Here is a 25970-nt window from a genome sequence, read left to right as displayed (position 1 = left end):
GAACTGCACAGAGAAGATAAACCTTGTGTGTGCAGAGTTTGCTGAAATCAGTTAAGCCAATGCATTATGCCAGCCTTCAAACTAGAGGCAGGAAAATAACTTAAGAAGTTGCAATCAAGTGATAGCTTCTTTTTCCCTTCTATTAGCTGAAGACTTTCTTCTCTTCCTCAGTAGATAGCATGGACAGATTTTGGTGGTGGTGATGGGGTTATAATGTTCAGGAGATGAAACATGGTTCTACGCCTATTAACCCTCTCTGCAACCAACACTGAAGAACCTTCATATGGTTCACAGGGTGAAGGTAGCTGCTGTAATGCAGAAACATCAGAGTAGCAAGAAAACTGAGACCCAAGATTTACAGCTAGCCTTACCACATTTCTGAGGTTCCTCTCTGAAAGCTGTAGACATCGGAGCTTTTCTATAAGCTGTGAATCATTGCTGGTCAATTGCTGTGACTTGGAAGTCAACTCGCTGATTTTATCCAGAAGCTTTTGCTTTGACGATTCCAGATCTTGAATTCTAAACAATCAAACAGTCATAACAAACTGCAATGAGTCAAAAAAAAAAACTAATCAATTCTTAAGTTAGATTCTTGTCGTAGTTGAGTTGGCATTCACTGTAGCCATTCCTAATTGCTGGACAATTAAACTAACTATTCTAACAAACTTGCCCTAAACCTACCCTCAAAAGCATAATTCTCCCCCTCATGTATTAATGTTAGATTTAACATTATAAGGATTTAAGAGGTCATGGAATCAATCAAGAGGTCATGAAAACAGCACATTGAAGGCCATTACATCAATGCTTCACATCAAGCATTCACTCTCCATATACCTTTCAAATTCTATCAATCATCTACAGTGGCAACTTATTGCCACCAACTGACCTACCAACCTGCATATCATTGGGATATGTTACGCAAAGGAATGGAATACCCAATTAAAATTGACAGGCACAGGAAGAACGTGAACTCCACATAGATATTACTGGAGATCAGGATCAAACCTAAGACCGGAGTTGTGAGCTAGCAGGTCTCATAGCTGCATCATTATGGCTTTGCTTTGGCATTTTAATATACAAAATCTAAACTCATGCAGAAGGTGGCTCTCAGCCCACTGCACCTGCACTGCCTTGCTGAAAAAGCCGTCCAAAAATATTTATTTCTCCATTGGCCTGAACGTTTTAACCATTTTTGTGATATTCTAAATCTATTTATTAAATAAGATTATTCTTTTCGAAAATTCCCCACAGGTAACTATCAATATGATTATATTGATCCCAGGAATCTGACACTTTTAGCTTCCACTTAGTCTGAACAAGGGAATTGCACTACGAGTCTCAAATAGGAGTGCTTATGTAATTGACCTGGTGTTCCCAACCAAAAGCAGAGAAGAACAGCTGAAACAAGAGAAAATCTGCAGATTCTGGAAATTCAAGCAACACACACAAAATGCTGGAGGAACTCAGCAAGCCAGGCAGCATCTATAGAAAAGAGTACAGACAATGTTTCAGGCTGAGACCCTTCAGCAGGACTAGAGAAGAAAAGAAGAGGAGTAGAGTTAAAAAGTGGAGGGAGGGAGGGAGAAACACAACGAGATAGGTGAAACTGTGAGCTGGAGGGATGAAGTAAAGATCTGGGAAGTTAATTGGTGGAAGAGATACTGGGCTGGAGAAGGGGATATCTAATAGGAGAGGACAGAAGGCCACGGAGAAAGGGAGAGGAGCACCAGTGGGAGGTGATGGGCAGCCAAGGCGGCAAGGAGAGAGAGGGAAAAGAACATGTGGAATGGTGAAGGGGAAGGGGGGCATTACTGGAAATTCGAGAAATCGATGTTCATGCCATCAGGTTGGAGGCTACCCAAAGTATAAGGTGTTGTTCCTCCAACCTGAGTGTGACCTCACCGCAACAATAGAGGAAACCATGGATAGACATGTTGGAATGGAAATGGGAAGTGGAATTAAAACAGGTGGCCACTGGGAGATCCCACTTTCTGTGGCAGACGGAGCATAGGTGCTCAGCAAAGCGGCCTCCCAATCTATGTCGGGTCTCACCGATATACAGGAGGCCACACCGGGAGTATTGGACACAGTATATGAACCCAACAGGCTCACAGGTGAAGGGTCATCTCCCCTGGTAAGTCTGCTTGGGGCCCTGAATGGTAACAAGGGAGGTGGTGTAGGGACGGGTGTAGCACTTGTTCTGCTTGCAAAGTTAAGTGTCAGGAGGGAGGTCAGTGGGGAGGGACGAACGGACAAAGGAGTCACATAGGGAGTAATTCATAAGACCATAAGGTGTAGGAGCAGAATTAGGCCATTCAGCCCATCGAGTCTGCTCTGCCATTCCATCATGGTTGATCTCGGATCCCACTCAACCCCAAACACCTGCCTTCTTGCCATATCTTTTGATGCCCTGACTCATCAGGAAATGATCAACTTCTGCATTAAATACATCCAAGGAATTGGCCTCCACTGCAATCCATGGCAGAGCATTCCACAGATTTGCTACTCTCTGGCTAAAAAAATTTCCCTCCCTACCTCTGTTCTAAAGGGTCACCCCTCAGTTTTGAGACTGTACCCTCCAGTTCTGGATACCCCCACCATAGGACACATCCTCTCCACATCCACCCTATCTAGTCCTTTCAACATTCGGTAGATTTCAATGAGATTACCCCTGCTTTCTTCTAAGTTCCAGTAAGTGCAGGCCCAAAGCTGTCAAACGCTCCTCGTATGTTAACCCCTTCATTCCCTTGTGAACTTCCTCTGAACTCTCTCCAATGACATCACATCCTTTCTGCGATATGGGACCCAAAACTGTTGACAATGCTCCATGCGGCCTGACTAGGGTCTTGTAAGGCTCAGTGTTATCATCTTGCTTTTAGATTCTATTCACCTTGAAATAAATGCCAGCATTGCATTTGCCTTCTTTACCACAGACTCAGCCTGTAAATTAACCTTCCAGGAATCTGGCACGAGGACTCCTAAGTCCCTCCGCACTTCTGATGCTTGAAACTTCTCCCCATTTAGATAATAGTCTGCCCCATTGTTCCTTTTACCAAAATGCATTATCATACATTTCCCAACACTGTATTCCATCTGCCACTTTATTTCACACTTTCAATTTGTCTAAGTCCTGCTGCAATCACATTGCTTCTTCAGCATTACCTACCCCTCCACCTATCTTCGTACCACAACATTGCCACAGTCATCAATTCCATTAACCAAATCATTGACAAAAAATGTGGAAGGTAGCTGTCCCAATACTGACCCCTGTGGAACACCACTAGTCACTGGCAGCCAACCAGAAAAGGCCCCCTTTATTCCCATTCACTGCTTCCCACCTGTCAGCCATTCTGCTATCCATGCCGGTATCTTTCCTGTAATGCCGTGGGATTGTATCTTGTTAAGCAGCTTCATGTGTGGCATCTTATCAAACACTTTCTGAAAATATGTAATTGACATTCACTGCCTCAACTTTGTCCACCCTGCTTGTTACTTCCTCAAAGAACTCTTAATAGATCTGTCAGGCAAGACTTCCCTTGACAGTAACCATGCTGATTTTGACTTATTTTATCATTAGTTTCCAAGTACCTTGAACGTCATCCTTAATAGACTCCAACACTTTTCCACCACTGGGGTTAGGCTAACTGGCCTATAATTTCCTTTCTTTTGCCTTTTTCCCTTAAAGAGTGGAGTGACATTTGCAGTCTTCCAGTCTTCTGAAACCATGCCAGAATCCAATGATTCTTGAAAGATCATTAACAATGCATCTGTTATCTCTTCAGCAACTTCTCTCAGGACTCTGGAATGTAGTCTATCTGACCCAGCAGACTTATCCAACTTAAGATCTTTGAGTCTGCCTTACACTTTTTCCTTAACGTGGAGGCTGGTGGGGTGGTAAGTGAGGACAAGAGAAACCCTTCCCTTGGTAGGGTGGTGGGAGGATCAAGTGAGAGCAGACATGCATGAAATGGAAAGGATGCAGTTGAGGACAGCCTTGGTGGTGGAGGAAGGGAGACCGCTTTCTTTGAAGAAGGAGTACATCTCTTTCTTTCTAGAATGAAAACCCTCATCCTGAGAGCAGATGCCATGGAGATAGCGGAATTGAGAGAAGGGGATGGTGTTTTCACAAGTAAGAGGGTGGGAAGAGATATAGTCCAGGTAGCTTTGAGAGTCCGTGGGTTTATATTAGATATCAGTAGATAGAGTCAGAGCAATCAAGAAAGGGGAGGAGATGTTGGAAATGAACCAGGTAAATTAGAGGGTAGGGTGGATGTTGGAGGCAAAATCGACGAAGTTGGCAAGGTCTGTATGGGTGCAGGAAGCAGCACCAATGGAGTCTTTGATGTATCATAACTACAGTGGGGCAGCCACCAATGCAGACTTGATGTATCACAGTTACAGTGGGGCAGCCACCAGTGCAGGCTTGGAACACACTTCCATGTAGCCAACAAAAAGGCAGACATAGCTGGGAGAAGCCAAAGGAGAAATTATTAAGAGTGAGGACAAGTTCCACAAAACAGAGGAGAGTGGTGGTGGTGGAGGGGAACTGTTTGAGTCTAGTGTCCAATAAAAAAACGGAGAGCTTTGAGGCCTTCCTGGTGGGGATGGAGGTGTATAGCAAATACACCTCCATAGTGAAAATAAAATGATCGGGGCCAGGGAATCATTGAAATGATCAAGAGCATGTGAAGTGTATGGATGTAGGTAGGAAGGGACTAAACTAGGGGTATAAAACAGAGTTGAGGTATGCAGCTATGAGTTCAATGGGGCAGGAAAAAAGCTGAAACAATGGGTCTACCTAGACAAGTGTGTTTGTGGTTCTTGGGTAGGAGGTAGAAACAGGCGGTGTGGGGTTCAGGAAGTATGAGGTTGGTGGCAATAGATGGGAGACCCCAGAGCTAATAAGGCTGGTGATGGTGTGAGAGACAATGGTCTGGTGCTCCTTAGTGGGGTCCTGTTTGAGGGGTAAGTAAGAGGAGGTGCCTGAGAGTTGTCGCTGGGTCTCAGCAAGGTAGAGGTCAGTCTGCCAGACTACTACAGCACCCCCTTTATCTGAAACTTAGTTGTAGCTATTTTCCCCCTCCTCACAGGCCCTTTATTGGTATTAGTCTGAAACAATCAGAAACAAGAGAAGCAGAATTAATGGCATGGCTCTTTTCTTTACCTTTCTTTTAAAGCAGCCTCCGTCTTTGCAAAGTTGCCAATGGTTTCTCTGAGTATTTTCTCTGACTGAATAAAGTCTTCCAGCCTCTGGTCAACATCATCAATTTTATGCTTCTTGGTCTCCCCTTCACCTTGTTGTGTCACGTCCTTCTTTGCCTCCTCCAGCTCCTGCAATTGGCAAGAGGTACCAATGGTTACGCCTACACTCAGTAGATTTCTGCCTTCCTCCCTGGGTGAGATAATATGGTAACTAAACTTTTCCAGCGTATTGACAGAAGGCTCCATTTGCAGTGTCACATTTTCTGCCTATGATATTATTGCAAACAACTAAATCCAGGAAAGATGTTTGGCCAAGGACTTTCCTGCCTCTGAACAACATGTTATTTTCATTCTGATTCACCCTTTACTGGTTTACTAGAGGTCACCTGCTGTTTAAATGGCATTTCCAACAAAGACATAAAAAGGCTCTTCCATTATTCATGATTTTATTTTTTCCACTGGGCAAACTGGCACATGCAATTGATACAACGCTCTAACATTACAGCATCAGCAAACTGCAACAATCAGCTTTCACATTACGTTAACTCGAAGGCTTCTATCAGGTGTCAATATTATAAAAGCACAGACTTTATATTCAAATCTTAAAAAGGGAGTCACTGAAATAGTTTCTGAACTGCTTCTCTCACCCCAAAGGAAGATTTCAGTTAAACCCTTTATTCTATAATGTTTCATGTTATTGATATCAGAATTTAGAAAGAAATGATATTTAGGAACCAACTTCTAACTACTTTAATTTGCACTTAAGAGACTCAGATGGATGACAGTGAAATAGAGCCCTATGTAGGAGGGAAAGGTTATATTGATCTTGGAGTAAGTTAAAATGTTGGCACAACATTGTGGGCCAAATGGTCTGTACTATGTTGTAGTGTTCTATGTTGTATTATTTTGTAAGCACAAAATACGGCTGTACTGGGGTGACCAAGAGAGTCTGGATGATGTTGTAGAATTCACCTAACCCTAACCTACCTGGACAAAAAAGACACATACGTTCGGATGCTGTTCATAGACTTCAGTTCAGCATTCGACACAATCATCCCACAGAAACTGATTGGAAAGCTGAGCCTACTGGGCCCTGAACTCCCTCTGCAACTGGATCCTAGACTTCCTGACTGGGAGATCTCAGTCAGTCCAGATCGGGAGCAGCATCTCCAACACCATCACACTGAGCACGGGGTCCCCCAGGGTTGCGTGCTCAGTCCACTGCTGTTCACTCTGCTGACCCATGACTGTGCTGCAACACACAGCTCAAACCATATCATCAAGTTCGCCGATGACACGACCGTGGTGGGTCTCATTAGCAAGAACGATGAGTCAGCTTACAGAGAGGAGGTGCAGCAGCTAATGGACTGGTGCAGAGCCTAACATCTTGTCTCTTAATGTGAACAAAACAAAAGAGATGGTTGTTGACTTCAGGAGGGCATGGAGCGACCACTCCCCACTGAAAATCGACTGCTCCTCAGTAGAGATCATAAACAGCACCAAATTTCTTGGTGTTCACCAGACAGAGAATCTCACCTGGTCCCTCAACACCATCTCCATAGCAAAGAAAGCCCAGCAGCGTCTCTACCTTTTGCGAAGGCTGAGGGAAGTCCATCTCCCACCCCCCATCCTCATCACACTCTACAGGGGTTGTATTGAGAGCATCCTGAGCAACTGCATCACTGCCTGGTTCATAAATCGCACCATCTCAGATCGCAAGACCCTGCAGCGGATAGTGAGGTCAGCTAAGAAGATCATCGGGGTCTCTCTTCCCACCATCACAGATATTTACACTACACACTGCATCCACAAAGGAAATAGCATTATGAAGGACTCCATACACCCCTCATATAATCTCTTCTCCCTCCGGCTGTCTGGGAAAAGTCTCCGAAGCATTCGGGCTCTCACGACTATGTAACAGTTTCTTCCCCCAAGCTATCAGACTCCTCAATACCCAAAGCCTGGACTGACACCTTGCCCTACTGTCCTGTTTATTATATATTGTAATGCCTGCACTGTTTTTGTGCACTTTATGCAGTCCAGTGTAGGTCTGTAGTCTACCGTAGCTTCCTCTGTGTTGTTTTTTAATTACGTAGTTCAGTCTAGTTTTTTGTATTGTGTCATGTAACACCATGGTCCTGAGAAACATTGTCTCATTTTTACTGTGTACTGTACCAGCAGTTACGGTCGAAATGACAATAAAAGTTGACTTGACTTGAGAATTACAGAATATGAAAACAAGCCCTACATCCTTACTCATCCACGCACACCAAGATGTCTAGTCCAATTTGCCTACATCTAGCTAAACCTTTTTCTATCCATGTTCCTGACCAACTGTCTTTTAAACTTTATAATTGTACCCACCTCTACAGCTTCCTCCGGCAGCTTGCTTCATGCAAAAGTTGTCCCTCAGGTCACTGAATGGTTGGCGCAGTGAGAGAACAGCTCTACTGATTGTGCCACTGCACCTCATGGAGACTATCCAATAAGGACAAAGTGTCTGTAGGATATACTCACCTTTCTAATATTATTTGCAGTTTCAGTCCTTTCTTCCTGCGCCAGGTTGCTGAAGTAAATGTCAGAGCTGTTGCAGTCCATGTGTGGGGTAGGTCGAAAATGGTTCCAGGTATGAAAGGCTTTTATACATGAGCAACTTCTGGTCTTTCTAGGTCTGTACTCAGTGGAGTTCAGAAGGATGAGGGAGGATCTCATTCAAACTTACCAAATACTAAAAGTCTTGGATGGAGTGGACATGGAGAAGATGTTTCAATTAGTAAGAGAGTCTAGGATTCAGGAACACGGCCTCAGAATAAAGGGCCATCCATTTAAAACTGAGATGAGGAGGAACTTCTTTAGTCAGTGGGTGATGAATCTGCAGAATTCATGGCCACAGAGAGCTGTGGATAACAAGTCATTGGGTACAGATTGATAAAGGGTTTGAGCACTACAGGAAAAAGGCAGGAGAATGGGGTTAATAAAAATTCAGCCATAATCAAATGACAGGAAAGCAGGATAGCCTGAGTGGCCTAGTTCAGCTCCTAGATCTTAAGGTCCTCTATCCCTGAACTTCATTGCCTCAGCCAGTAAATGGATCGTCAGGGCCTATGTCATAAATCTTCAGTCCATATTAAGTACAAGGCTACTTTCCTCTAAGATATTTGGAACAAGCTGGCCAGGTCCCCAATGTCTGAACAGATTATAGGCATCCTTGGCTCATCTTTGCCACCTTACAGGTTCTGTCACAAATTCATAAATGTAAGAATCATGCGAGTTTCTCCTCTACCAAGCCCCTGTAATTATCAGGTCAGTGAACGCTGGCAAAGTGTATCGTGCATGTCAGTGGCATCCTAGTGCACCGTGAGGGTCAGTGGCATCCTAGTGCACCGTGAGGGTCAGGGGCATCCTAGTGCACCGTGAGAGTCAGGGGCATTCTAGTGCACCGTGAGGGTCAGTGGCATCCTCATGCACCATGAGGGTCAGTGGCATCCTAGTGCACTGTGAGGGTCAGTGGCATCCTAGTGCATCGTGAGGGTCAGGGGCATCCTAGTGCATCATGAGGGTCAATGGCATCCTCATGCATCGTGAGGGTCAGTGGCATCCTAGTGCATCGTGAGGGTCAGGGGCATCTTAGTGCATCGTGAGGGTCAGTGGCATCCTAGTGCATCGTGAGGGTCAGGGGCATCTTAGTGCATCGTGAGGGTCAGTGGCATCCTAGTGCATCGTGAGGGTCAGGGGCATCTTAGTGCATCGTGAGGGTCAGTGGCATCCTAGTGCATCGTGAGGGTCAGGGGCATCTTAGTGCATCGTGAGGGTCAGTGGCATCCTAGTGCATCATGAGGGTTAGTGGCATCCTCATGCATCGTGAGGGTCAGGGGCATCCTAGTGCACTGTGAGGGTTAGTGGCATCCTAGTGCATCATGAGGGTCAATGGCATCCTCATGCATCGTGAGGGTCAGTGGCATCCTAGTGCACCGTGAGGGTCAGTGGCATCCTAGTGCACCGTGAGGGTTAGTGGCATCCTAGTGCATCGTGAGGGTCTGTGGCATCCTAGTGCATCGTGAGGGTCAGGGGCATCTTAGTGCATCGTGAGGGTCAGTGGCATCCTAGTGCACCATGCAGGTCAGGGGCATCCTAGTGCATCGTGAGTGTCAGGGGCATCCTAGTGCATCATGAGGGTCAGGGGCATCCTAGTGCACCATGAGTGTCAGGGGCATCTTAGTGTATCGTGAGGATCAGGGGCATCCTAGTGCATCATGAGGATCAGGGGCATCCTAGTGCATCATGAGGGTCAGGGGCATCCTAGTGCACCGTGAGGGTCAGTGGCATCTTAGTGTGTCATACAGGTCAGGGGCATCCTAGTGCATCGTGAGTGTCAGGGGCATCTTAGTGTATCGTGAGGATCAGGGGCATCCTAGTGTACCGTGAGGGTTAGTGGCATCCTAGTGTGTCATACAGGTCAGTGGCATCCTAGTGCACCGTGAGGGTCAGGGGCATTCTAGTGCATCATGAGGGTCAGTGGCATCCTAGTGCATCGTGCAGGCCCCAGAATCTGCCTGATTTCTTCAGGCATACAAAGCCTTGACTCATTAAAGTTCTGGAAACCAGGATCAATGCCCAAATTATGTAATTATGAGATTAACAGTTCACCCCAACTGAGCAGGTAATCAAAGCCTAAGGAGATCAAAAGAAATAGAAGGAAAAGTACTAGGTCATTCAACCTTTGTGTCTGCTCTGTTGTCCAATAAAATCTAGCTGATTTTTCTTACATCTTGGCAGCACTTTCTATATTTCAAAAATTTAAACTTTGTAGTTTAATTTATCAAAACTATTTTTAAGCCATTAAACTATTATTGACTATTATTAACTAATAACTATTATTTTGAGTGATCCAATTTTTTTATTGTGGAAAAATAAAGGTATTAATTGTTTTTTGGATCTATTTAAAGAAGATAGACTGATGTCTTTTGAACAATTAGTTGATAAATATTCTCTTTCATATTCACACTTCTTACAATATCTTCAAGTTAGACATTTCTTACAAAAATATTTAAGTAATTTTCCTTGCATATTAGAGGCTGACCTGTTAGATACCATTATGAGTATGAACCCTTTGATGAAGGGTTCCATTAGAAGAAGTTATAATTTATTATTACAATGGGATAAGCGCCTTTTCTTTAAGATTAAACAAGATTGGGAAAAGGAAATTAATTTGACTTTTATAACAGAGGACTGGATGTGGATCTTGAGGTTCGTTAACTCTTCCTTGATTTGTGCTAGCCATTCATTGATTCAATTTAAAATTGTACATCGTTACTATTTGACGAAGGAGAGATTGTCTAAAATCTTTCCTAATGTTGATAGTTATTGTTATAGATGTAAAACTGAGACAGCTACACTGACACACGTTTTGGTCTTGTTCTATACTGGAAGTTTTGGAAGTCAGTTTTTTCTACAATTTCTAAAGCACTTAAAATTAATTTACAACCTAACAAATTAACTGTGCTCTTTGGAATAATTCCTCAAAATATTCATGGTATTTCTTTGTCTGACCAACATGTTATTGCATTTGTTACAGTGATAGCTAGGAGGGCCGTTCCGTTGAAATGGAAGGATGCATTGGCTCCCACTCTGTCACAATGGTTCTCTCAAGTGATGTTATGTCTTAGTTTGGAGAAAATTAGAAGTTGAACCTTCGAACCTACATTTGATTTTGAGAAAAGATGGGGTTCATTTGCTCGTTACTATCATTTGAGTTAATTGATAGATTTTCTCCACAATCTAATTGTAAATTTTGGTATAATTTTTTTTGCTAGCGGTTTGATGTTTATCTTTAGAAGCTTTTTGTATGACGCAAGGCTCTGGGGTTGAACACCTAATGGTTTGTTTTTTCCTCACTTTTTTCTTGCTTTAGTAGGTTTTTTTCTCTTCTCTTTTTTGTGTGACCATATTTTTTAATCCTTAATATTGTTTTTTTTTCTCCTTTGGGATATTGTAAGTGTTTCTTACTTTGATGTACTCTTGTAGTTTGGATAATAATAATAATAATTAAAAAAAGATTTGAAAAGAAAGAAAGCACTTTCTATATTTCAAGTACTTGCTGTAGGCTGAATAACCTCCCCCTGCCCCTACCTGTTCTAAATCTTGAACTCTGGCCAGCAGCAGCGAGTGCTCTTCCTGTAGTGATTGTAGAGCTGCTTCTTTCCTGTGCAAATCTCCTTTCAAAGTTTGTAACTGTTGGCAGTCCTCTTTAACCGTGGCCTCCAAAGTGATGACTATCTGAGACTCTTTGGCAAGTTGAGTTTCAAGCACTTTCTTTTCCTGCTGAAGAATGGTTTCTAATTTCCTGATTTCACACTGATTTTCTTCTGCCTCCTCAAGTTTTCTCTTAAGGCTCTTAATGCTTGCCTCAGAAATTTCTAATTCTTTAATCTTCTTTTTCAACTGCATTTCAAGAGTTTGCTTTGCTGCTTGGCAAACAGACACTTGGAAATTTTGGTCTTCAATCTTTTTGTTGAGCTCTGCAGTTACATTTGCTTGCTCCTTTCTCCTCAAAATGTCAAGCTCATTAAACTCACTGATTTTCTTTTGAAGTTGCGCCTCCAGATTAGTTTTAGCAATCTCCAATTCCTTTATCTTATCTCTCTGACATCTTGTTTCAACTTTAACTTCCCTTTCAAACCTTTCTAGGTTGGAACACTTAATTTTCCAACGATGCAGTTCTTCATTCATCCCACGTTGTTTAGCACCCAGTTCTTCATTACGTTGTGCCAGCTTTCCTTGTGTTTCTTCCATTTCTTTTAGAAGAGACTCCTGATTAGAAATCCTTGCCTGAAATTTTTCCTCAGTTTCTTCTTTCATAATGAGCAGCTTCTCCATCCGAGCTATTTTTTCCTGCAAGTTCCTGGTCTCTCCTTCCTGCACCTCTTCTATCAGCCCTTCCAGCATCCTGTTTCGTTCCTGCAACTTCCTCTCGGATTCTTTTTGCTGCCGTTGTTGCTCTTGCAATTCACAAATCTCCGCGGTCAAACGTTCGGCTTCATCTTTGAAGTGTTCCAGTTCTTTGCTCTTTGCACTCAACTCCATTTCGAACCTGCTTCTTATTTTCACATTGAATCCTGCTTGGTCTACTTCAGCCTCTGTCTTTCTGTTCAACGCGGCTTCAAGTTCTGCCTTTTCCTTCAGAACCTCTGGAGAGACTTCATGTCTCTCATGAACCATGCTCTCAGCATTCTTGGCACTTTTCTTGAGTTCTTCCATTGCCTGCAAGGCCTTTCTCAAAACTTCATCTTTCTCCATAAGTTGTTTCTTCAGATCTTTAATTTTGTTATTTTTCTTCTTTTCTACTTGCTTGAACTGTTCATTCATTTGCTGTTCAAAATGCTCCCAGTCTCGGATTGTTTTCTCCAGATCTGAACATTGCTTTTTTAATTTCAGCTCACAATTCACTCTCTCTTCCAGGTCCATCTTTAATTTGGCAATTTTTAATTCAAGTGTGTTTCTGCATTCTTCTAACACTTCATTTTTTTGAAGCAAATCTTTGTTCATCATCTCAAGCTGGGAATCAGCCTCATCTCGCTCCTTGATCTCATCAAGCAATATTTTGATTTGCTCTTGGTACTCTTCTTCAGAATTTTCCTTGTCTATTTGTAGCTGCTCTACCTGGTTGTACCGCTCCTCTAGCTTGCTTTCAATATCTTCCTTTTGCTTTGTCAATTGGTTCATTTTGGCACAGCGCAAGCTAAGCTGTCTTTGATTCTCTTGGCTTTGCAAAAGTTGGGCTTCAAGATCCTTGACAGTTTCTGTCAGCTCCTTCTCATTCATGTCTTTAAGCTTCAAAAGTCCTTCCAAATTTTTGACTCTTTGAAGAAGCTCTACTTTGGCACTGTGTTTACCATCACCTTCCTCATCACTGCTGTGAGAATCTAGTGATTCCAGTTCTTTCACAGAGGCCAGCTTGCCTTTAAGAGCATCACACTCAAAATGAAGTTGATGGCATGAAAGTTGCATCTCATTCAGCTTTTTCTTCAGAGCTGCTGCCTCCTCATTTCTAGCTTCCTGTTGAATTACATACTCCTTTAATTTCTCCTCAAGAATTTTCTGATTGTCAACAGCTTCACTCCCTTTGAATTTGGACTCTGCTAAATTTAGTAAATTCACTAATTTTAAAATATAATCTTCAAGTTTTGCTATTCTGTCACCTCTGTATTTGTTTTCCTCTTTTAGTTTGATCAGGTGCTCTTGTAAAGTTTTGACATTTAAATCAGTCAATTGTTCGCCTGGAAAAGACTCCAAATATTCTCTTTTCTCAGGTTCTGGGGGAGCCAATAGTTGCTCCTGTGAAGTCTGTGACTCCTCTAATTGTATCCTGCTCGAATCTTCAGAATCTTGCCGTTTGTCCTGACCACTCTGGGTTTTTTCAAGTTTGCTCCCCATCATTCCTGAATCAGCTATTTTAAATTTTCTTATAATACTTCTTGGTAGTTTAAAAACAAATTGTTGTCAGAATGGTCTTCCTATTCATTAAACAGATAAGCATTTTAAAATTTTGAATGGAATCTTCCAATGTGGATTTAGCATGTGCACATGAATCGATTTTCTTTTTGTGTTTTTGTTTGTCTCTAATAGAAGCTTGGAATTTGGTCGATGCCTCCACTTCAATATATTCCAGTTGCTTTGTACACTTTGAGATTTGCTCAGTTGGCTTAGCTTTATCTTCTGTGAGCTCTCTTGTGATCTAATAATGGAAAGGATGAATAAGTATAATCAAGTTGAGTATTAATACATATCTAAATTTTATGAGTTTTTTTTGCAAAACTGTATATGATTTACTTTATTCAGAATCTAGAGGAAAATATTTTCTCAAAGCTTAGTCATTTTTCTTCTCCAAGCTTACACCCAGTACCAGTTCACTCAGGGATGTGCACTGTCTTGAAGGGTTTCACCAAACACAAGTCACCCTTCAGATGCAGGGGCATAAGCTGAGAATGGTTAGTTCCAGAAAGTCTTACAATAATGCCACAGAGCTGCGGAACAGCAGGAGACCGATCAGCAGGAGACCAATCAGCCTGTCACGTTTGCTCACAAACAAGAGAAAATCCACAGATGCTAGGAATCTAAGCGACACACACAAAATGCTGGAGGAATTTAGCAGACCAGGCAGCATCTATGGAAAAGAGTATTGTCGATGTTTCAGGCCAAAACCACTTCGGCAGGACTGGAGAGAAAAAGCTGAGGAGTAGATTTAAAAAGTGGGGGGAGGGGAGAGTGACCTTTTACTCTTATGAGTCAAAAATCTGAAATACTCTGCCAACTGAGATATGCCAGGCTAGTATTAGGGAACACTCCAAAACACTTCAAAAAACCTACATTTTAAATTTGGCCTACTTATGGGATTAGATAATGCCTGTTAACGTTGATTATATTTATATAATTTGGGGTACTCAATTACATTTTATTCTATATGTTTGTCTTTACTTCTAATTTACTTTTAATTTGGTCTCATATGACTATGTTGATTTACAGTTCCTTTACAATCTATGTAAAGCATTTTGCATCTGCATCTTAATATATGAAAAGTGCTATATACATAAAATTAATATTATTTTGATACTTCCCACCAGAGTTGATGACCTGACTATCCTGCAGAACTCCAGGAAGTGACGAGCTAGTGAGGTAATCCCTCCATGTTCATCTGGGTAAGCATGACCAGGTGGTGGTTCTGCCAAACAGTTAGCCTAGTCCAGCACAATCCAACTTAGTGCATAACGCTACCCAGCTCTCTTCAGGACATCAAGGCAGTAAAATCAGAAACCATACAACACAGATTTAAAATTACAGGCAAAAGACTCGGGACAGTGAGCAATCTTTTATGCAGCAAATTCTTATAATTTGACATGCACACCATGAACAGCACTGGAATAGTAACTTCCAGAGGGAATTACATACAAAACTCTGCTGGGCGGTGAGAAAAGAGCAAAGAAGTGAGACTAATTGCACAGCTGCTTCAAAGAACTCCACAAAAAAGACAGCATCAAGATACATGGACTGTTGACAATCCCTTCATTATGATGAACCAACATAATTCCCTGCCTGGCAACTGCATGTACTGACTGAACCATCAGAACAATTTGTACTATATTTTTTAAACTGGAATTGTTTTTCAGATTTTTATTAAAGGTCTATAAAGAAACAATTATAAATCCAACTATTCATATAAGTGTGCTAAGGATAACTTTTTTTATCTATAGCTATATGAAATAAAGAATGTTCTTAGTAAATACTGATTGGGGTAATTTTAAATTATGCAATCCAGTTCACTTAAATGACTGGAACATATCAATGTTATCAATAAAATCTTTGCATAGACAATGTAAAATCACTAATACTTGTAGGTAAGTGGTGAGTGGGTGTGAGTGGACCATGAGATCAGAGACGTATATTCCAACAATGCAAGCTCCACGGTGGGGTGGAGGGAGGTGGACAGTGGAGGTAGAGTTTGAAACATGGGAGTCCAAAGGTTTTCCTGAGAAGTCAGGATCAATTTGTTTTCCTACTGGCCCCCAAGGAGTACAGAAAAAAACTAATTGTCTGCAAAAATAACCCTCTGCTCTGCTTTCAGATTTCCTTCTAGACACTTGAGGAAAGAAAGAGTTAAGTGGAAGAATTGAAAACAACAGAAGAGACTTGATCAGCACAAAGCTGAAGGCACGGTGAAAAATGCCGTCACCATGACATTGGAACGTTTGCTTATTGTCAGTATGTGAAAACAGCTATTGTAATTTTCCACCTGAGACAGTGCTGTGAATAATTTTCCCTTGGTACTTAGAAAAAACAGACACCATTGAGATGTTGTGTACTGTGGATGATACTGACCACATTTAAACTCTGGTATTTGCAGGCTAGTTGGCTAAAGAAATTAGGGGAACCAACAGGAATTTGAAAGTATCAAAGAAGTATATATATAAGGAAAAGGACCCAACTTTATATATGTGGCAATGAATTTTAGTTGGACTCTCAAATTAACAATACAAATCAATTAAAGCATCTTCACAACGTTCTCCACCACTAAATGGTGGGACATTGGGTTTCTACTGCAAACAAACGGGTAGATACTGCTGCCCATTTTGGAGTCACATTTTTCACAACAAGGTCTTTAATCACCACTCCTTGCTAGTTCCAACCAAAGTTGACCTGCTCCTGCCAATGTGAAGACGCTCATTAACAAACAGCCCTAACGATTGCATCTAAGCAACCTACCATACATCAATTATTAGTGTAAGTATTTCCTATACAGCTATATTCATCAGAAAGGGAATTCAGGACAATAATTATTTGTTCAAAAGGGTTACCTCCACTATAAAAATATCAGAAACAAAAGACAACTCAAATGGGGAATCTAATATTTTGGCTGTGATTAGATGCGTACTCAAGTTCAATAGGGAAAAGGCCTTTTTGAATACATGATATCCGAAATGCAGTTGATTTTCCTCAGATCTGTTAGGTGGCCAAAATCTCATTACAATGGCCAGTAAGTTTACAGAAGCAAGTTTCTAAATACAGAATTGTTCAAGTTCAGAGTGATCAGTACGGATTTTTCCATAAAGTGTTTGCTACTGACAAATGATAAGTAATGGCCACTAACCTGTGCTTCTGAAGACTGGTCTTCAGGGCCAGAGGATAAAAGCTAAGGAGAAAAACAGAAATAAAAACAAAAACTGAAAACATAAACATAAATCAGAAAATAAAGGTAACAAGTGGGAGCAAGGAAATGGAGAGGAAAAGTTTAAAGAAGAGAAAAATATTAGTAGGTGGAAGACAGTTAATGTATGCAAATAATCAAACTTCTCATCTGCTGACACAATCCAAGGATATTTTAAGATATTCACTGCAATAGACATATCCACAATTAAAATTAAAATTGAAAATTGCATTTTACAACAGTCAAAACATAGAATTAATTTTATAAGATCAAAATATTAAATTATTATACAATATCAGAAGCTCACCTTTTCTTCTATTTCTTTGATTTGCCTTTTCTGGATTTCTATCTTGTCTTCCAGTTCTCTAATTCTCTGTAGGAGACATTAGCCTGTTAATGTCTATACAACAGATTCTATAATTTAAGGAAGCCAACTTAACAATGGCAATGTACAATTTCTATATCATAATTCCAATGAGTATGCAAGGAAAATATGCTGTAAGCATATGATTATGTATAAAATATGTTTTATTAAACTGTCCATTATCTAGATAAACTACAAAGCAACTGGCAATATCTTGACAGTAGTGTTAATCTAGTTAAAGGTCTACTTTCTTATTCAAAGCTATGAACTAACATTTTCAATGCCAACAGAATGACTTACAAGCAAACATTCAGAAATGTAGCACAGCAAATCAGTTTTCAATATGTTCTATAATTTTAACACTTTCCTTCTTAAGCAGTAATTTATAAAGTCCATTTAATTAATAACCAATGACCCACAATCCCAAAAGAAATCTACTTTTATTAAAAATAGACAGATCATACAACCAAGGGACATGCAGATATGAAAAGATGTTCCTGCCAGGTTGTCAGAATCATTAGATGTTCTGACAATTGGAGATTTAAATTAATGATCTGTCTGGGGATGAAGGCCAATGTTCTTGCCAGCTGCTTAGCTACAGACCACTCAAGTGTTGAAACATGCACAATTACGTTTCAAGTTCTTTGTGTTTTGCTTTCTGTCTCAAAAAGCATTCAGACTCGCTGGACAAGTGGAGCAAACTTAATACTTTATAACAAAATAAACAGCATCTTCATTAGGCAAAACCTCATCCCTTTACAAGAGGAGAAAACATATCTGCCTGTCAAAACAGTTAAACTAACTGACCTTTCTTAGAGTCTGCTTTCTCTCCCTCTACTTCCAAGCCCTGTGTCAAATGATCATTTTACTGGAACTGCCGCGAGCACAAACAAACTCCTAGTATACTGCCAGAACAGGAAGCTCGTGTGCACAGAGTCACCATAGGAACATAAGCTTAGAGGAAAGGTCACTTTCTCAAACATTACAGTTCTAAGAATTAATTTGGATTAATGAAAACATTAGAATCATATTCCCGGAAATAGGCAAGCGCAATTAAACAGCAGATGATGGGTTACAACCGTATTAGACTTACTGTACTAAACCACAAATGTAGGCTACTTATAATTCTTCAGATCTGTATTGCAGCAATCCCTATGGCATATTATTATGAGTTACTGAAACTCTGCATTGGCTTTTGAATAAAGGTTTTTCATCAAATACATACATACTGTACCTTGCAATAGGAACACAATAAAATATCTGCATGTGTAAACAATTAAAATGCACTTTTAAAAATTATCCTTTTTGAGCATTTCATCTGTGTGTATTTCTCAGTGTTGCTGATGGCTTCCCCACGGCTCTACTTCTGTGAGTCAAAAAAATAATGGTTTTGAATTTGCAAGCACGAGGAAATCTGCAGTTGCTGGAAATTCAAGCAACACACACAAAATGCTGGTGGAAAGCAGCATTTTGTGTGTTGTATGGTTTTGAATTTTGTCAGTCGTCACTACATCAGTCTGGCTATTTGCCAACAGATAAATTCTTCTTTGTCTGACTTGAAATACCCATGAGTAAATGAATATACATCAACCGTGCCCTTGGGAGTTGAACACTGAAAGTAAGTGTCTACATGACAGCCACATGCCCACTAACACCAGTGGTCATTCCAGCCATAAAAGGGCCCGCTGGCCATCTGTGTCACTGCCAACCATCAGCCACACATATAAACTAATTCTGCATCAATTCTCTTGTTATTTGCACCACATTTTCCTCAACTACCTCCCATTCTACCATTCACCGACACTCCAGAAGCAATTTGAGGTGGCCAATTTATCTCCCAACCCGTTCTATTCAGATGTGGAGAAAAAAATAAACACGCAAAGGAAACCCATGTAGTCTCAGGGAGAATGCTCCATCTGCCACAAAATCAGGATTGAACTTGACTCTCAGGCATTGTGAGGCAATGGCTCTACCAGAAGCACCACTGTACTGCCCAGTCACATGGTTCCAGTCACAAAACCTTTTAGAGTCAGTCATTGTGCACTACAGCACAGGAACAAATCCTTTGGCCCATCTAATCCAAGCAGACCTGTTCTTCTGCCTAGTCCCACCTACCTGCACTTAGATCCTAGCCCTCCATACCGCTCCCACCCAAACATTTCAGATGTTGTAATTGAACCCACATCTCTCTTCTCCACTGTCAACTCATTTCATACTTGCACCATCCTCTGACTGAAGAAGTTCTCCCTTAGGTTCTCTTTAAATATTTCACCTTTCACCCTAAACCTATGACCTCTAGTTCCACTCTCAGCCAACCTCAGTGAAAAAAAGCCTGTTTTCATAAATGCTATCTGTACCCCTCATAATTCTGTACACCTCTATATCACCTTCCCCATTCTCCTACGCTCCAAGAAATGAAGTCCTAACCTATTTAATCTTTCCCTGTAACTCAGCTCCTCAAGTCCTGCCAACATCATTGTAAATTTTCTCTGCACTCTTACTTCCTGTAGAGAAGTAATCAGAACTGCACATAAAACTCCAAATTCAGCCTCAACATGTCTTATACAACTTCAAGATAACATCCTAGAGCTAAGGAACTTCATGGGTAAAATTACCCTGATTGGAGTTTTATACAGACCTCCAAATAGTAATAAGGATGTGACCTACAAATTACAACAGGAAATAGAAAGTGCATGCCAAAAGGGCAATGTTACAACAGTCATGGGGGATGTCAATATGCAGGTAAATTGGGGAAATCAGGTCGGTGCTAGGTTCCAGAAGGGAGAATTTCTAGAGTGTATATGAGATGGCTTTTTGGAGCAGCTTACAGTTGAGCCCACGAGAGGAGCAACTATTCTGGATTGGATGTTGTGCAATGAACCAGAATTGATTACAGAGCTTAAAGTAAAAGAACCCTTAGGGGAAAGTGATCATAATATGACCAAATTCACCTGGAAATTTGAAAAAGAGAAACTGAAACTATACGTATCCATATTATGGTGAAGTAATGTGAGAGAGGAGTTGGCCAGAACTGATTGGAAAAGAACACTGGCAAGGATGATGGCAAAGCAGCAATAGCTGGAGTTTCTGAAAGCAATTTGGAAGGCACAAGATATATACATCTCAAAGAGGAAGAAATATTCTAAAAGAAAAATGACACAACCGTGGCTAACAAGAGAAATCAAAGCTAACATAAAAGTCAAAAAGAGAACATATAATAGAAAAAAACTAATGGGAAGTTAGAGGATTGGGAAGCATTTAAAAACCAACAGAAGGCAACTAAAAAGTCACTAAGGCAGTAAAGATGGAGTGCAAAAGTAAGCTAATCAAGTGTAAAAGAGAAGGGAGAATGGACATCAGACTGCCAGAAAATGATGCTGGAGCAACAGTAACTGGGACAAGGCAATGGCCAATGAACTGAATGAGTATATTGTTTCAGTCTTCACCGTGGAAGACACTAGCAGTTTAGTGGAAGTTGCAAGTGTCAGGGGTCATGAAGTGTGTGAAGTTACCGTAACTAGAGAAAAGGTTCTTGGGAAAATGAAAGGTCTAAAATTAGATAAGTTACCTTACCCAGATGGTGTGCACCCCAGTATCCTGAAAGAGATGGCTGAAGAGATTGTGGAGGTATTCGTAATGATCTTTCCAGAATCACTAGATTCTGGACTGCTTCCAGAAATCTGGAAAATTACAAATGTCACTCCAAAAAGGGAGAGAGGCAGCAGAAAGGAAACTATAGGCCAGTTAATCTGAACTCAGTGGTTGAGAAGATGCTGGAATTGATTATTAAGGATGAGGTCTCAGGGTACTTGGAGGCACGTGATAAAATAGGCCATAGTCAACATGGTTTCCTCAAGGGAAATTCTTGCCTGACAGAGATGAGGAGGAATCTTTTTTAGCCAGAGAGTGGTGAATCTGTAGAATTCTTTACCACAGGCATCTATGGAGGCTAAATCTTATGTGTATTTAAGGTAGAGTTTGATAGATTCTTGATCAGTCAGGGCATGAAGGCATATGGGGAAAAGGCAGGAGATTGGGGTTGAGTGGAAGATTAGATCAGCCATGATGAAATGGCAGAGAAGACTTGATGGGCCAAATGATGTAATTCTGCTTCTATATCTTATGGTCTAACTCCTGCACTCAATGCTCTGATTCATGAAGGCCAAATGCATTAAAAGATGCCAAATTATAGATCTGTCCTCCCAGATCCCTCTGTTCTACTGCACACATCAGTGCACTACCATTCACTCTGCAAGTCCTACTTTGGTTTGTCCTGCCAAAGTCCAAAACCTCACACTTGTCTGCACTGAATTCCATCTGCTATTTTTCAGCCCACTTTTCCAGCTGGTTCAAGTATTGATAGCCTACTAGGCTGTCCACTATGCCCTCAATCTCAGTGTCATCCACAAATTTGCTAATCCAGTTCACCACATTATCATCTGGATCATTAATACAGATAATAAACAACAAGAGACCCAACTTTTGTCTTAACTCTGCTGCACTCAGTGTGGAAGTGTTAGACATTGATCATCCACCTAAATGAAACATTACATTACAACTTTGGACCTATACATGGATCTGCTGTGGTGCTCTTAATGGAATGGGGATTCCATTATTTAGCAATACATTCTGCAATGCACAATAGATTTACCTTAGTAAATTCTTAAAGGCTAATGGTTTTCAAAAACAGTTAGATCACACATTAACCAGGTATTTTTCAAATTACCTTCACTTCTGTAATTCTGAGTATCTTACACTTGTAAGTGTCAGATTTGAAAGTATAATTTTTAACAAACGCTATTGCAAATAAGATCATATTAAGTAAGTAAGTCACATATTGCTTAAATGCAAAGTTGTTATGACTAGTTGTGTTAGTTTTTTTTAAGCACTGTGGGTTAACAATGAAAATGGGGTCTGACAGTAGGGAAAGGGAATCAGAATCCAGTGTTGATACATGGTCAACAACACCAGATAGACTAAGGTCTAAGAAAACAGAGAAAGTAGTTAGCAAAAATGAGGCAGATCTCTGATCTGGTGTCTCATGAACCAGGGAACAATGTGGAAAGAGCTATGATCTGAGTCAACTACGTTGATACACTATAGAAAGTATCTGGGTGCACCAATCATATGCTTCGTATTGCAACTGCTCTGCACGTGACTGCAAGAAACTGCAGAAAGTTGGGAATACAGCTCTGCACATCAGGGAACCCAGTCTCCCCTTTATGCATCAGTAAAGCAGCCGGCATAATCAAAAATCCCGCCCACCCCAGGCATTCTCTTTTCTTCTCTCTTTCTTAAGGTGGAAGATGAAAGCACTTATTACCAGATTTAAGAACAGCTCCTACCATTATAAGATGATTGAAGTGTTCCCTAGTAAGATAAATTGTATTTTTGACCTCACAACCTACTTCATTATGATCTTGCACCTTAGCTTACTTACACTGCACGTTCTCTGTAACACGCCCACTCAATCTTGCATTCTGATAATGTTCTATCTTGTTCTTCTTTAATGCAGTATGTAATGGTCTGATCTGTATGAACAGTATGCAAGGCCAGCTTCTTAATGAATCTCACTATATTGACAATAATAAACCAATTCCAGTTCCAGTTTAGGTGTTATTATTCAGACAATGGTAGCAATCTCATCTCTGAGTTAGATAACTGGGAAATTTAAGTCTAGAGAACTTTGGTATAAAACCTACGTAGACAATAAGGCATGAAAATTTAAACCGAGAGCTCAAACAAAACATCTAAGCTAAGACCATTCCCTCCTTGCAATACCAAGTTTTGTGCCAAACTTACTAATCATGTTTCCTATGTTCATATCCACACTATTAATCCATATTACACATAATATGGATTAATCCATAATCCACGGTAAGGATACCAATGCTAATCCCTGCAGTCCACCACAGGGTTCTAATTTTCTTCCCATACACTGATTATCATGTGTCACAATTAAGACTCAAAACAATTTAATGATTACAGGTACAAACCTTACCCACTTGCAGTTAGTGAAACATCCTGAGCAATTTTTTCAGGACTGACAATGATGAATTGGTGACTGTCGCTGGTTGGTGGAATTGTTGTAAGGAAAGAGTATAATGAGGCATGGCAGTTGTAGTTTGAGGTGGGAACATACTGGGATGCTAATAAGGGAATATAAGACACTAAAAGGAGTTGGCTATATGGTCCTTTGAATTTATCCTACCTTTCAAAAGGATCATGGTTGATCTGATCTTGATCTCAGCTCTACTTGACTACCATTTCCTTTAACTCCCCTATTAACCTATCTACATTAATCTTGAATACATTCAATGATTTACTCCTCATTGTTCCGTGAAGTTGAAGATTCCAAAGGTAGCCAAACACTCATCTCTAACTTAAATAGGCAACCTCTTATTCTGAAACCATTCACCCTGGTCCAGATGGGAAATGTCCTTTCAACATCTGCCTTGTCAAGCTGCAATCACCCAACCAACCCTTCAAAACTATATATGTTTCAATAAGATCACCTCTCAGTCTTGTAATTTCCAATAAATAGATGCACAACTGCTCAATTTTTCCTCACAATACCTATTTCAGGAAGCAACTTTGTGAACCTTCTCTTAACTGTCTCCAATACAACTATAACCCTTCCTAAATAAGGATACAATACTCTTGGAGACTTGTACAGTTGTAACCAGACTTCCCTGATTTTGTGCTCCATCTAAGACAAATTATCAAAGATAAAGTTCACAACAGCAATAGTTTTCTGTTTCAATAGTGCTTAGTTTAATCAAAGATTGTTCAGATTCATCTTCTACACTATCTTCCTTACAGCAAGGTAGTGTCCCCTTCTTCGAATGCATTACCTTACCTCAATCATACAATTCTAAAGTCTTATTTTTATTCATAGTTGAATGTGGGTTTCACAGACTGAGCCAGCATTTAATTGCTTATCCGACTGCCCTTGCTGCCTTCTTGCACAGCTGCAGTCCTTGAGATGTGGAAATACCCACAATGTCATTAGGAAGGGAGTTTGCGGGATTGAAACCTAACAAATAGGGCTGCAGAGTCACACAGCAGTGTCTGCATAGCTTCGGTGACCCAGAGTTCAATCCTGACCTCTGCTGCCTTTACATTCTTGCTGGGTTCACTTCGGGTGCTCCGACTCCGCCCACATTTCCAAAACATTGTGTGTTGGGAGATCAATTTGCCACTGTAAATCACCTTTAGAGTGCAGTGAGAATAGAAAGGATTACAGTGAGATTAGTGTGAAAATGGATGCTTGAGGTTGGCCAAAGGGTCTAGTTTCATGATGGAGCTCTCCCTATGAGTGATGATTTGTCAATAAATTGATGACCCGCTTCTAATTCCACAAAGCCAACTACAAAACACAAGTCAGAAGTGTGATGAAATAACATTGTCTGAATGATGAGTACAGCCCCAATGACACCACCCAGACCAAAGTTACCAGATCCATTGACATTCCAGCTATCAATGATCCATTGCAGCTACAGTGAGCACAATCCACAAAATCTCCTGCAGCACTGCAAAGCAAGCCTGGAGTACTGGGGATGTACTGAAGTCAGATAGGGAAGCAGAAATCATTTGAATCTCGGGGGTTACATTGGGGCTGATGATGATGCCAACATCTTTTTCAGGAGAGACTGCCTTCAATGGAAATGGCCTGTCACTGAACACAAGCCAAGAATCAATATTGCATTGTACTTAATAGTCTCACATTTGTCAATGTATCCACCATTCATGCCTCTTGAACAGATCATTTTGAGGTAAGACTAAACCAGCTTTAGCAAACAGAAGGGAGATGGCCAATGGAGCACAGTGTTCTCTCAGGATGCCCCTGTCCCTTTGAAATACAACATCTGATTTACAAGGACACAGTTTTGTACCTCTTTAGCCATTTCAGTGACATAGTGCTTTATTTGGAAGTACTCAATGCATTATTAATATGATGTGCTCTGCTTCAAATTGTGAAAAGTTAATGTGGCATTAATCATTGTCATCTGTAACCTGATATTCTTCACATTATCGCTCTCAGTTGAATCAAATTTTCAGTCACCACATTAAAGTAATCACAGTCACTATTTATCTAATAACTGACTGATCTACTCTGGGCCTCATCTTTACTGTTACAATTCCACGCAGCCCTCAAATCTCCATTCTTTCAACAATTTACCTTTTATCAGACTTACAGATTTAGTTAAATTCTGATGTGTGTTTATAAATAGGTTTAATTATTTAAATATTTATGATTTTTTTAAATAGCTGGCATCCAAGCACCAATTACTATAGTATACCACTAAATAGAACCTGCCAAACCAAGGTAAAGATGCACTTTTTCCAGCATTTTGCTATCTGTCCGTTAACCAATTCTCAATCCATTGATGCACACGTACCTCATGTGGGACTTCGTCAAAAGCCTTCTGAAAATCTCAATGCATCACACCTACTAGTTCTCCCATATCTATTCTGCTAGTGATATCTTCAGATAACTTAGTCAAGCTGATAACATTAATTTAAAATAAAAAATAAGCTAGCCCATTGGAATTCCAATGTGGGAAATCACTGATCGAGAAGGTGCAAGTCTGAATCTGAGAAATCTGACATTGTGATTGTAAGGATTTTCTGCCTGAGTCAGATTTCTTACATCTGACTCAGGCAGAAAATAAATATGTGAGAATCAGCTCAATCCTCCTCCTG

General features: G+C 40.7%; 1 protein-coding gene across 5 annotated transcripts in view; it reads right to left on the bottom strand.

Moving 5' to 3' along the window:
- Window positions 1-18153, bottom strand: part of LOC132391707 (centrosome-associated protein CEP250-like) — a 149059-nt gene extending 130906 nt beyond the window's left edge. For all 5 annotated transcript variants that reach the window (XM_059965255.1, XM_059965256.1, XM_059965258.1 and 2 more), the window contains exons 1-5: window positions 18072-18153; window positions 17208-17273; window positions 11332-13936; window positions 5165-5331; window positions 372-519 (exon numbers count right to left, since the gene is read on the bottom strand). In XM_059965255.1, the coding sequence (XP_059821238.1) occupies window positions 372-519; window positions 5165-5331; window positions 11332-13638 (2622 nt within the window). In that variant the 5' untranslated portion in view covers window positions 13639-13936; window positions 17208-17273; window positions 18072-18153. The remainder of the gene's footprint in view (window positions 1-371; window positions 520-5164; window positions 5332-11331; window positions 13937-17207; window positions 17274-18071) is intronic.
- Window positions 18154-25970: the final 7817 nt, after the last annotated feature.

This window comes from Hypanus sabinus, chromosome 3 (genome assembly GCF_030144855.1).
Source record: "Hypanus sabinus isolate sHypSab1 chromosome 3, sHypSab1.hap1, whole genome shotgun sequence".
NCBI classification, from domain to species: Eukaryota; Metazoa; Chordata; class Chondrichthyes; order Myliobatiformes; family Dasyatidae; genus Hypanus; species Hypanus sabinus.
The sequence above is the reverse complement of the archived record's forward strand: the minus strand, read 5'-3'. Positions and strand labels throughout refer to the sequence as shown.